Source organism: Gouania willdenowi, chromosome 6 (assembly GCF_900634775.1).
Source record: "Gouania willdenowi chromosome 6, fGouWil2.1, whole genome shotgun sequence".
Lineage (NCBI taxonomy): Eukaryota > Metazoa > Chordata > Actinopteri > Blenniiformes > Gobiesocidae > Gouania > Gouania willdenowi.
The window spans coordinates 24,523,001-24,537,089 of NC_041049.1; the positions used below are offsets into that span (position 1 = coordinate 24,523,001).

Here is a 14,089-nt window from a genome sequence, read left to right on the forward strand (position 1 = left end):
GTTGTGCATATCAGGCTTGTTACTGTCATACTGAGAGAAGTGGTTTGGCTTTGTGTGTCTGTGCTATTGACAGTATACTGACAGGGCTGAGGTGTAACTGACCCAAACCAACATCCTAATCATCCATTGGACAGCGTGAACTCTAGTTGTCCAATCACAGTTCATATATAACTTCATGTACTTTGCAAATATTGGAAGACTTCAACATTAACCGCAGAGCAATGGCAAGACTGGTTCACTGGAAATGCTTATGGACCAAATGTGTACTGCAGCGTTATTGAGTTGATCAGAGCCCTTTGATAGTATCTGCTTTGAACAACAGTTGAAATAAAACTGTGGGCTCAAATTATTTCTGTACTGCAAAGTAAAAAAAAAAAAAAAGTTGTGCTTGTTTTTCTTTTGATCAGTTAGAAAATGCAAAAAGATTGAAATGAGTTTTACTTCCTACTTAGATAATCAAACCATGTTGCCTCCTTTATACCTACCCAGTTCAAAATGTGCTGTACATTAATTTTTTTATAGTCATTTCTATTTATGGGAAGAGCAGCTTTGTCTGTCTGAGGAATATTACATTTGAACTGTTATGATGCCTTTGGTCAGATCAATAGTAACGCCATTGATCCTGGCATGGAATGCAGTCTATCAACTACAAATATTAACAAATAATCAAATGTCCCATGACGTGATGTTGCATCGTAGAGCACCAAAAGCATTGAGTGTCAAATCTGACATGAGAATTATCTCAGAGTTGTGCATGTTACATTTAATTCCTATGAAAACATTTTAAATACTTGTAAAGTATAGTCTTCAGACTAAACTGTATTTCTGCACTTGTTAAGTATTTATTTATTGATCTTTGAACCTCAGACCTATTCGCCTGCAATTTAACTGTTTTTTTATTTTCAATATTGGCAGGTGTCCCTTGGAATAAAGGTTTAATGGAGATCAATGCATACACACAGCTATTAATGTAATTTGGTATAATAGGGGATGCAGGTATCTATTTATTTAGATAGAATTATTTAACTGATTATCTTCACAATTGCTTAAGTAATCAGATTTTTTTTTTTTTTTTTTTTTAAGTGTATCTCTTAAACTGATTTTTTGAGAAATACAAATATGCTTCTCCCAGTAAATCAGGGGCCAAATAGTGGGCCAAAGATTATAGGTGGGGGTAAAAAGAACAATTTTAACAAATCTGTGCCCTCATTTTTAATATCAGTTCAATTCACTTCAAAAATTCTCAATTTTGTTACCATTTTTTGTGTAATTTAGAGGAATTGTGAGAAACTGCCAGATTTGTGGAAATATTGAGTTCTTTCCACAATTAAGAATGACTGCATTCATGTGGTATAAACAAAAGCAAAAATGCAAGCCCCTAAAAATATTGTCCAGTTTTATTTGAGATAACTACAACTGGATTATTTGAAAATTTTAAACAAAAATGTATATATTCCCTTTCATTTTTCCTTTCTCCTGAAGGCCAAATTGCCCTAAAGGGCCGGATTTGGCCCCCGAGCCTTGAGTTTGACACGTGAAGTAAACTGTTGCTACTATAGAATAATAATCATGCATGGTTATGGATATTGTTAGAGTTTATGATACGTTTAATTTATGTTTTGTGTTTTTAGGCCACAGGAAGTAACATTTTGCCGCTGAGGACGATTACAACTACGTATCCCAGCAGGCTATTCGGAGTCACGTGGGTCATGTCACTCGCCGTAAACGAGGACGCGGTTGTTTACAAACAAGCGGACAGCTAAATCATAGATATAACATTTATTAATGAGATAAAACAGCAGGATGGAGGCGGACAATGCTCTGCCATATTTCTTCGGAGATATCGGTGAGTTGGGTCGGTGAGAGGTTTGAGGAGGTTCTAGTTTTTGACGTGTCAGTGTTTGGACTGTGAGGCTGTAGCTTGAATCTGAAGGACAGAGAAATGACTCGTTCATGGAAGACATTATTACAAAGTAACTATGCTGAAATAAAATGCGATGTATTCACTTAGAGGCAGGAATAGTGTCGCATTGCACCTAGTGTTCGCTCAGGCTAGGCTAGTAATAATCTCCCTGCTTACATGAGCAGAAGCTAATAGTCGCTAATAGCAGGTGTACATTGAGCAACATTACTGGCATTTATAGATTAGTGCCACAGAAGAAGCTAATATAATATCCTACAGCTGAATGAATAACCTCAATATAAATCCTCCTCAGCTGTTTTTTAATGCACTAAACAGATGACCATGTCAAAAATGTCATATGCATTTTAAATAAGTATTACTTCATTAAATACGGTGGCTGAGAAGCGCAAAACACTTTTACAAATGCCACAACAAATGCATAATTTTGAAAATAAATTTACATTTATCTAAAAACAAAATTACAATAGCAAAAACTTTTACAAATTCCACAACAAATCAATAATTTAAAAAACAAATTTACACAATTAGCTAAAAAAAATAAAATAAATTCCACAACACATTTAAAATTTGCATTTTTGAACAAAACACATCTACAAAAGCCACAACAAATTTAATTTTTAAAAAAAACAAATTCACATAATTATCTAAAAGAAATACAAATAGCAAAACACTTTTACAAATTCCACAAGAAATTGATAATTTTGAAAATAAATGTACACAATTAGCTAAAAAAAATTACAATAGCAAAAACTTTTACAAATTCCACAACAAATTACTAATTTAAAAAACAAATTTACACAATTAGCTAAAAAATAAAATAAAATGAACAGCAAAACACTTTTACAAATTCCACAACACATTTAAAATTTTGAAAACAAATACACATAATTATCTAAAAACAAATTTGCGTTTTTGAACAAAACACATTTACAAAAGCCACAACAAATTTACATTTTTGAAAACAAATTCACATAATTATCTAAAATAAATACAAATAGCAAAATACTAAATACTAAAATAAAAATAGATACACATAGTTATCTAAAAACAAAGTTACATTTTTTAACAAAACAAATTTGGCCTAGTGGTTAAGGAAGCAAGCCTGTAGTCGGAGGGTCACTGGTTTGAATCTCACCTGGGCCATGACTGTGTGATGTTGAGTAAGTTTCTTATATTAACCCTAATTGCTCCCTGGGCGCTACACTGTGGCTGCCCACTGCCCCTCAGGGAGGGGTTAAATGCAGAGATTTCAGTTGCCCCCCAGGGACAAATAAAGTTTCTGAAACATTTTTAAAAAAATACATTTTTGAAAACAAATTCACATAATTATCTAAAAGAAATACAAATAGCAAAACACTTTTACAAATTCCACAACACATTTGTAATTTTGAAAACAAATTTACATAATTAGCTAAAAAAAATGACAATAGCGAAACACTTTTACAAATGTTGAAACAGATTTACAATGGCAACTTTACAGATTGCCGTCTACTTCTGGCATCTCGGACCCTTCCTTTCCGTATGATTTCACGCAACAAATTGACAAATGACTGCAACACTTTTACAAAAGGTCAAAACGAATGAACAACTTACAACTTCCCATTGTAAATCTGAGGGGCGCTGCCGGACCCTTCCAGGTCACGGTATGTTTGAGCCTCTGCGCACAGCGGAGTCCGGACTGTCCTCACTCCTCGAAGCTTAAATATGTGGACGGTGATTACGGTTACCTAAGCAGAGGATGCACACAGGCAGCATTGGGGACAGCTAAAGGGCTGCTGGGGTCCTCGGGTAATGACTGGAGCGTCCGAGCTAATCGCCTGTATTAAATAGGCGTGCGGCTGATGTAGGTGTTTCTCGGTTATGCAGAATAAAAACAACAAACAACCAGTGCACGCCTGAGAGTCCCTTTTGTGTCCAAGTGTGCAGCAATTATTACGATAGTACTGAATAAAAAAGGAAAAATCAACAGAAAATCCCCCTACGTTGCTTAAAACTGAGCATTGCGCAATGTCGGGGGTCCCTACGCTCAACAGCGCTGGAAAGAACCCTGGTTAATCATCCGTGCATACGGAGATTATCCAACATGGGTCATCAGCTGACTGTAGATCAGTCCATGAATCGTAAATCTATATCTTTCCTGAAGGATGTCATTGGTAAATGAAAGGATTACATTTATCCATTAATAATCATTATTTCCTAAGCGCAGCTGTCAGATCTGCACCAACCAGGAGCTTCTAAGAATGGGCAGGTCATTTTCCAAGAGAACCGTTTGTCAGGAGGCGGGACTTTTGCAGTTGCACAGATCTTATCCATGGTCCTGACTAGGTTAGGTGTTACCATGGTGATTTAGCTCGGTAAGAAGTTTGCCAGCGTCGTAGTACGGGCCACACCAAATAATCGTGGAAGTTAGCGTGATAAGAGGGAATCCTGCTTCGTAGTACAGACCCTTAGAGCCTATTTGAAGTAGAACACATTTTGTTTCTCAAAGTTGTACAATAAATGCTAACATATTAAACTAAAAAATGAGACAAACAAATATTTTTTTCCATGTTTCAACTACATACTTTTTCTCATCAACCCTCAAATTCTTGAAAATCAAACCTAACCCCTTTCAGAGTAACTAACTATAGTAGATTTGTGTTTTTTTTAATGTTTGTTACCATAGTCCTGTCCCTCATTTACGAGTAGAGGTGATAATAATCCCAGTAACATGCCTTGCCCACAGGCTGCTGGGCAGAGAGGACAGAGGTGCACAAGGCGGCGTCCCTCGGCCAATCCGTCCTCCTGCAGCAGCTCATCCAGGGCGGAGCTTCAGTTAACATGGTGGCCGTGGACTCCATCACACCGCTGCATGAGGCGTGTCTCAGAGGGCAGACGCTCTGCGTGCAGCTGCTGCTGGCGGCCGGTGCACAGGTAGAGCACATAGAAGCACCTCGCAACGTCACAAAATCACTGGCTTTGGTTCTGCAGATCAGAGGAAATGTGTTTATAATCCTGTGCTATCTGTAGGTGGATGCTAGGAATGTAGACGGCAGCACCCCGCTGTGTGACGCCTGCTCTGCTGGTAGCGTGGAGTGTGTGAAGCTGCTGCTGCAGCACGGAGCCAAAGCAAACCCTGCCCTCACCTCCAGGACAGCATCACCACTCCATGAGGCCTGCATGGGAGGCAAGTCCCTCATATTAGGCCTTATCGACCCAAGGTTAGGGCACGGCTTCAATTTTTACTTTTCAAAATGTCCCAAATTCCATTTTAGGTTTTACCCATTTCTGTCTTACTTTACACTAGTCAACTACTCCTATAATACTTATACTCTTGAGGGGGGAGGGGCCTCATCCCCAAGGCGGAGCCTCGTCCCCTCGAGCATAACAGCAGGAAAATGACTGCTGGCAGGAGATTTAAAGATTACTCAGAAATACATGAATCAATCTGAGAAACACTGGAGGTATGTTTTTCAGGAGTGAATGACACACTAACATGAAATAAAGCTTGAAAAAGTGATTTTTACATGATACCCCCCCTTTTAAGAAAACAGGATTGTTACACTGAAATAACTCGAGATTAGGTCGCGACGTTAGCAACACTACTAGTCCCTCAGTCACCCATTTAATGGAAAAAATCACCACTCAGCACTTCAGCTAATACACTATCAGCTAAACTTGTCATTGCACCAGAGTCTTTTCATATTTGAAAAACACACATCAGATTCATTTTTTAGTCAGAGGATAACATTATCGCTTCTAAAACTGTTACACAGAGTGAGAGATTGTGAGTGAGATTTTGGGAAGAATTGAACATATTTGTCTGTCACACTTTCTAGACATTGAATCGCTTGTTTTCCAGTGAAAAGTTTAAATGCATGATATTGTCCTAAAACATGCAAGTGAGGCATTTCCTTGTCATCTTGGGGCCTGATTTTAAATAATGAGAGAAATGAAATGAAAACAGGTCGATTGATTTTTCTGTGTCAGAATGTGAATTCAGTTTTTTTTCCATCGGAGTTTTGCAATCACAGAACTCGGAGGACATGCTGGTGTTGCAGCTCTCACTGTGACATTAGAAAGAGAGAGAGTTTAGATTTTTCAAACGAACTTTATTTTCTCTTGGTTCAATAATGGTACAACAAATATTCTCAGGTCAATGCTGTGCCAAAAATTACATCACCAGTCAAAGGTTCAGATCACACTGAACCTCGTGAAGACAATAACTGTGTCAGTGTCGACACACCCACTCAGTTTGTTCCTCCTCCTGAGGTCAGTGACCATCCTCAAACAGAGTAAGTCCGTTAAAGTCCATCAGAAAAAGCATGTGAGCCAGAGCCAGCTCTCTACAGTGCTCCAGTAAGGTACGGGTCAAAGGTCAGGACCAGTGAGGACTGACCGACACCTGGGCCCTCAGCCTGTGAAAGACGGACAGAGAGAAAAACCACACACAACCTTTTTGTCACAATGAGAAACTTTGGTTTGAGACATCAGATATCTTACAGCAGTTTTTTCAACCTTGGGGTCGGGACCCCGTGTGGGGTCGCCTGGAGTTTAAATTTCAGAAAAGTTCAAATAGATTTTTTAAACGTTTTAATCATTGTTATTTTTAAAATTAAAACAACACACAATCTTAAACAACTGTATTCTATACTTTCACTTTATCAAATATAAATCTACTGTAGTTGAACTAAAATGCAGTTTAAAAAAAATTAAAATCTGAGCTGGCACAACTTGTCACTAGGGGTGTTGAAAATAATCGATTACTTTGCTTGATTCCTGGGTCAATTCTAAATGCATCCATATTGATTTTTATTTATTTGTTTTTTTTACCTTTATTTAATTAGGAAAGTATTTTCCACTGCAGGAGACATTGTAACTGCACAAAAAAGTGCACTGAAACCAGGACATGTTGACCAGGATGTATTTCTTCAATAAAATCTAAAAAGAAAGTAATAACTTTCTGCATTTATTTGTTGTTCTAGGCATTTACCTCAGTTATGTTGCACTAAAGTCAAAGTTGGTTTAAAAGCCACAGGCAGATTTTATGTAATTTTTTATTTTAAGTTGTTGACACATGGCATGTTAAAACCAATGTTTTGAGTCTAAAATATGCCAATAACATATATTTCATACATAATGTTCTCATGAAGGCGTACACATGTACAGATTAGTTGTTTCTTAAGTTATATACTGTATATACTTTAATATCGGGATATATCATATCGTGACCTATGTTGTCGGGATACGAATCGTATCGCCAGATGCCAGGCAATACACACCCCTACTTGTCACTAATCCTGGCAACTCTATAATGCATTACAATAAACATGATCAAAAAGGTCATTCTCGAAGAAAAGGTCTTTGTGGTCGCCAGAAATTCTTAATAGTGTCAAAGGTTTACTCTTAGTTTAGAGTTTTAATGTGGGAGAACTGTAGTTTCACTTCATGTAGTGCATCATTAAACTTTTGTTTTTGTTGCTTCAGGTAAATTTTTTTCATGAATGTGAGAATCAGCACATTGTTCTTAATCTGATGTGTTGAAAATGAGAGTTATTCATACAATAGTTCAGACAGGGTGATTTTCATGTGCATTAAGAAACGACCTTTGCTGCTTTCTAGTTGTGTACACTGTGCACCACTGTTTCCTGTTGGAAGCTGGAATATTGAAAGTCTGCTGTTATTCTCACTGAAGGTAACTCTGCCTGTGTGGAGCTGCTCATTGGGATGGGGGCTTGTTTGGAGGCCTATGACCTTTACTACGGAACACCGTTACATGTGGCCTGTGCTAACGAGCACACAGAGTGCGTCAAGGTGCTGCTCAACGCAGGTGGGTATCACTGTCAACTGGATAGGTGGGCAAAACTGGCCTTTCCTTTTTCTAATGAACTTAGCTTTTGCTAAATTTTTGAATATGATCACCTGTGAACAGCTTCATGTCAGATGTTTCCCACCAAACACCCAACCCTCATTTAGACATTCTCTTTTGGGTTAAATCTAGTCGGTCTGTCTTCGCCTAATTTTGCCCATTAACAGTTGGGGGGAAAAAGACTGTCAAAATTGGTCCAAATTTAGCTCCAATATAGTGACTGAAATGTAGTCGTCATTGGATCGTCCAACTACGTCCACATGTTTCCCCAATATAGTTGTTGAAATTGGGTTGTTATTGGACCGTCTAACTTGTTTCAGATTTTGCACATTTGGTCCAAGTGTGGCCCAAAAATAGTCATTGGAACTAGGACTTCTCATTTGGGGTAAGTAGCTAATCCTTTTATTTGGGCTAATTTGGACCAAATTAAATTAAAATGAATGAAAATGAGAAGAAAAGGTATTGTAACAACTTCAAACGTAACAGCCCACAAACATAAACAAAAAATGCAAATCTGATCTTGGTACAAGGACTACAAAGGTTCCCGTAATTGTGTATTGCATTTTGGGAAGGTAAGATGTAACACTTTTAATCAATTAGTTAATTAACAAAATTCTAACAATATTGAGTGCTTAGCACGACAACCAGGAAAAGACAACTTTTCACCTTGCAACCAAATTTTGACGTCGTTTCGTGTGGCAAAAATGTATTTTCAATGGCTTTTCAACCATGTTTTGCTGGGTGGTTTGCTCTTCCTCTTCCTCTCAGGAGCCAAAGTAAATGCCACCAGGCTGCATCAAACCCCTCTGCACCACGCTGCTAAAAGCATGCGAGTCGAGCTGATCCAGGTCCTGGTTGAGTTCGGCGCAAACCTCCATGCTAGAGACCAGCACGAGAAGAAGCCTGTGGACTACACCACTGCCGGCTCGCCTCCTGCTGACTATTTAAAGTTCCATGAGAGTAAGAAGATACACAGCAGTGCGTCAGTGTTGATCTAACACCAGCAGGTGGCATGCAAGGGTTATGTTTCAATGTTCAGGAGTTAGAGCAGTGAAGAGCAGCTGTTCTTCACCTTAGAGTGAGTTCATCTGGTAGAATACTGCCTGGTCTCTGTGCATGGCTGTGTATACAGTGTATGGATGAATGCATTGGAGTCGGGATGTCACACTCACACTCAAGGGTCACATTCAACCCAGTTTGACCTCAAGTGGGCCGGACTGAATAAAAAGTATGTTTTTGTAAAGTAGAAAGCATAAATTAAAAAAAAAAAAAATCCTGAATGTTATTTTTCTGTAAATTTTCAACATAATTTGTCAAAATTCTGTTGAGGTAATTTGTGAGAATTTTCCAGGTTTTTGAAAATAATTGTAATTTAATATCACTGTAAATATTTTAGTACTGCAACTTCCGTCATATTTAATCTACAACTTATATGATAATTTACAAAAAGTCCTATTTTTCTCTTTAAACAATCTTCATGCGGGCCGGACTAGATGCTCTGACAGGCCAAATCTGGCCCGCAGGCCTTGATTTTGACATGTGCATTAGATGGAACTTTCCTCTACACCTTTAAAAAGAAATCAAACCAAGTCACTCACCGAAGACTGTGACAGCTTACTCAACTACAGGTAGGCACTGATTAAAACAAAGCCTACCATTAATTTCTAAAATTCTGTAAAATTAAAAATTTATATCAGGGTTTGGACAATATGCTTTTGTCCCAACACAAGTTTATTCACCAAACATAACTGCCAATTCACTATGTAATTCTGATTCATTAGGATTCTTTTTTAAGTGTTAAATATTGTTATTTTAATTTCCTTAATTTGCATCTTAAAGAGCAAAAGTTGAAATATGCACTTCTAGAAACAATATATCGGTCATATTTCCCCCAAAAAACAATGCACTTCACAAGTCAGTCAGTCGTTGTGACATTTATTTACACTGCTCATGAAATTGTACTATACTGTACAACACGTTGTCTTAACCTATGACCACTTACATCAACCATCATGACACTGGTAAGTGTTAGCAGAATCAGCAGAAATGGAGGGACAATTAATGTGGAGGAAATAACATTTGTACATCTTTTAAGTCCATTCCAACAGCACTTTTATCATATTTATTTTGGTAGCCTACATAAATGAACAAAACTAATGATTTAAAACTCAAATAAATGAGTGTTTTTGCAGGGGGTGTCCCGATCCGATATTGATATTGGATATTGGTCCAATATCAGCCAGAAAACGAATATTGGATTTTATCGGACTGCATTTAAAATCTCTGATATATATTATATTATATTTATTCAATTGTAGAATACTATAGATATTATGGCGAAGGTTAAAATGTATGTAACCAATTGGTTGATAATAAATGGGTCAGTTTTTCTCAGTTTGTTCTCTGCTTGTGTAACATCACTTGATCAAGTCTTTTCTAACATTCTACACTACAAAATGAGTAATAAAAGCATGTATGATTCGTGCTGATATTGGATCGATATCGGTATCAGCCAATACTGGAGGCTATAATATCGGTATTGTATCGGAAGTGAAAAAGTTGTATCGGGACATCCCAAGTTTGTGCAGTTATCTGCTCATAGCTTAGAGAGAACATGCACCTGCTGCTTCAAATTGAATTTTGCTCTTTCTCTTACTCTACATCTCCTGCATTCTCTACATTGAACGCACAAAACGTTCATTCAAACAGGGCTGACTGAAGCACGTCTACACTTGCACCGAGTTGCTGTGCCATCTTCACAAATGAGGCACAGCAGGTGAGGGAAAAGTGATGAAAACAACAAACAATCTTCAGCAGCTTTAAGAGAGCGGCCGATATGAAGCTGATGTGCTGTCTAATGTTTACACACTCAGGCACAATAATCGGTATTCAATAATGTAATTAACTGTGCTCTGACAGATCATTACAGGTCTGTTACACTGGTGTCAACATGTCCTCTTCTCTCTGCAGCCAATCCGATGAGCCTGCAGCAGCTCAGCAGACTGGCAGTGAGGAGGGAGCTTGGCACCACAGCCCTGAAGGTCATTGGTCAGCTGGACATCCCAAAGATCATGATCAGCTACCTCTGCTACCAGTGAGTGTCACACTGAGGAGCAGCTGGACTATATTGCTACACAACTGTGTGACACACATGGACGCTACGGACCTCGCTTTGATTTTCTGTGAGATTTAAAATTGTACTTATGAGGATTATGTAATAATGACAATATCCAACAGTCATACTGGTGAAGGTAATCCCCATCTGTAGCCACAGCTGCACCTGGGCCAACTGGTGCTTAAGATGCCAACACAACATCCAGCACATGTGAACTCAAATTTGCACCCGTTTTCATGCAAGGTTGATAAATGAGGGCAGGAACAGTTTTGTTCGAAACCAGGTTGTGGATCCTGTTCAGTGCCAAAACATAATGTCCACTCTGTCCACTCCCAAGGAATATTTTTTTTGTTAAACAAAACCAAAATGCTTTTACAGCTCACCGCTCTCAAAAAGGCCGCTCTACCTGGGAGGAAAACATTATACCCCCTCCAAAATAAAACACAAAGTATAAAGACCTAGGGTCATAACAATCCTACTGTCACCGGGAAACATCAACTCATTATCCAAACCTAAGATGGAAATCCACGTGTGTCTCTTTACCAGCAACTGTCCTCACAGTTCTTTCCCTTGCTCTAAACCATCTCCGTCTCTGGCTTTGCTCAGTAAACATAACCAACATATTTATCAACCTCCCTGTTAGATTAGTGGTTGGCCATGTATCTTTAAATCTAAAGTATGAACTGCTGCTATAAATGTCTTAAGAAGATTTAAAGATGTTTGCTGTTCACGTATCTACACTCCAGAAATAAAAGCAAATGTTTCTAATGTTAGAAAGGATTGTCTCTGTTTATTTAGTGACACAGCAATTATCAGAGCTCAATAATCAGTGAGGACACCACCTCAAAACTTGGATCCATCAAAGAAATGTAAGCTACCCCTTTGTTGGTGAGTAACCCCAATTTACACCGCATCCGTAACTGCTCCGAAACTACTGCGGAACCGCAACGCAGCTGATAGGTTTCCATTAAAGTCAATGTGACAATTTCCACCACATCCGAATCTGCTCCAGCACAGCTTCATATCTGCTGCAGCATGCCGGAGCCTTCTGCAGCAAATACGCAGCATTTTTGCCGAATGCCGGAGTTTTTTAACAAAAAAAATGAACAAAGATAAGCCTGTGTTGTACAGGAAGTAGTGCATTGACGCAGAATAAAATATGTGGATAATTTTTAGGGCAGATTGTAATTCCATCCATTGACCGAGGTTGCCCCAGCAGATGATAACATGGACCTTCTGGGGCCTCCAGCGTGCCCATTTCGGACTCTAGCCAAAAACCGAGCACATATCCGGACTCAGGGTAATAAAACCCTCACTGATACCATACTGTATCTTTGACAAAATTAGCACTTTTTTTCGGCACAGAAATTGCGGCCACAATTCGGACTCAACCCAAAAACTAAGCACATATTCGGACTCGGTTGGGACCAGACCGTTGACACCACATTTGGCCCGATCCGTGCACTTTTGAAATCATCTGCAGTCCAAGATTGCCAGACTGCAGATTGCACTGCAGTTACGCAGCGGAGCAGTTACGGATCCAGTGGAAATTCAGGGTTAGGTTAGCTTTATTGACTGAACAGCATGCTCAGTTGAAAAGCAGGGAATATGCAAGAACATTGTTAAAGATGCAATAATACAAATCCATTTGAAAACGTTCACATACTGCGAATAATAATAATAAAGATGATAATGGATTAATAATAGCCATACACCGGAAATGTAATGCATAGACAAGATCCATCCTGGTCTTCCCGAGCAGACAGGCCCTTTCTTGGTGAAGGACTGATCTACGTATACATATCTATGTTTGTCACAGTGAGAATAAAGCTCTACCGACTGTTTATTTCATCCCTCAGATTGTTGTGATGGCTTCTGTTTGTTGTCCATGCATTCACTTCCAGAAAGTCTTTTTATAAATGTGAGTTACTCAGCGCTGAGGATTCGACTGTAAAGGTTGTTTATAAATTCTATTTTGGGACGAGGAATGTGTTTGTAGCCTTGCCATGACTTGTTTTGGAGATTTCATAACTTGTATTTTCCATAGTAGAGATCTTCTTGGATAGATCATTGGTTCAAGTCCTGCTGGTGGACCATAACTTCTCAGTCTCCTTTAACCCTGAACAGACTGGTGTCCTGACCAGTGTAGAATAAGCTGGTAGAAAAAACACAACAATGTAGGAAGTAAGGAGAGCATTTGTTATACTCTAGAATAAGGATGTGCTAAAGGAACAGTTTAATCTGTGTAATAATATCTTTTAAAGCAACTGGACTGAAGCTGAGCCACTTTAGACGTTAGACTCTTCAGAATAACTTGATTCTGCGTATCCGCCAATATTTACCATACCATATAACATTGGTCAACATCATAATCAGTTTTTCCACCGGTATTGAATAACCTATATGTCCTGTTGTTTGATAAAACACATTAAACATGAATATGGCACTTTTTCCATTACTGAAGTTGAATAGGTGTCCTTATTTTCAACAGATGTTTATTTGTGTAAGTTATACTGTGGGGCGTCACATTAAAAGTAGGCTTAACTGTCATTTCTATGGAGATATATCAGAATCAGATAATACTTTAATGATCCTAGGGGAAAATTACTTTGTCAGAGATACTCAATAGAAGTTATTACTAAGTGATAAGAAGAAACACTAACAAAGAAAGATACTTGATTAAAGTAAAAAGTAAAAGCCTGAATTAAATAAGGAAATAAAAATAATAAATATATAATGTGACAAAATTATGGGGTGTTGAACACTGCTACAGTGATGCATGTGTAAATCATCATCAAGGCTGGCTTTGAGCTAACCGAGAACCAACTGGCTGCTGCTCCAAAATTCTCAAATGGCATCCACGGAGTGGCTTTCCATTTTAATGATGATTGATGATGAAGTTCAGTAAAGATGTCTGGATCACTGGCAATTTAGGATTTATAGCATTTGCGTAATACATTTTTTGTGTTTTCTCTGAAACTGGTTAAAGTTGCTGCTTTACCAGCCAGGAGCTATGCTGTTAGTTCACTTACACACTCAAAGCTGTCCATCCTAATAGTTTTCCACATGAACTTGCTGTGATGAGTTCAGAACCAACTAATTCAGTTAATAATAAGTATAATAAAAGTGTTGACACAGGTAAACATGTAAACAGTAAACCTCTTGTTTTAAAGATCATGAAGCATGGTCATGGTGCATTTAG

General features: G+C 38.3%; 1 protein-coding gene across 1 annotated transcript; it reads left to right on the plus strand.

Annotated features, from left to right (window-relative positions):
• Positions 1 to 1,707: 1,707 nt before the first annotated feature.
• Positions 1,708 to 12,745, plus strand: LOC114466099 (ankyrin repeat and SOCS box protein 13-like). Its single transcript, XM_028451565.1, has 6 exons — positions 1,708 to 1,846; positions 4,650 to 4,837; positions 4,934 to 5,090; positions 7,599 to 7,733; positions 8,541 to 8,732; positions 10,743 to 12,745. Exons 1-6 carry the CDS (start codon positions 1,804 to 1,806, stop codon positions 10,868 to 10,870), a joined length of 843 nt encoding a protein of 280 aa, XP_028307366.1. The 5' UTR covers positions 1,708 to 1,803; the 3' UTR covers positions 10,871 to 12,745.
• The last annotated feature ends 1,344 nt before the right edge of the window (positions 12,746 to 14,089 follow it).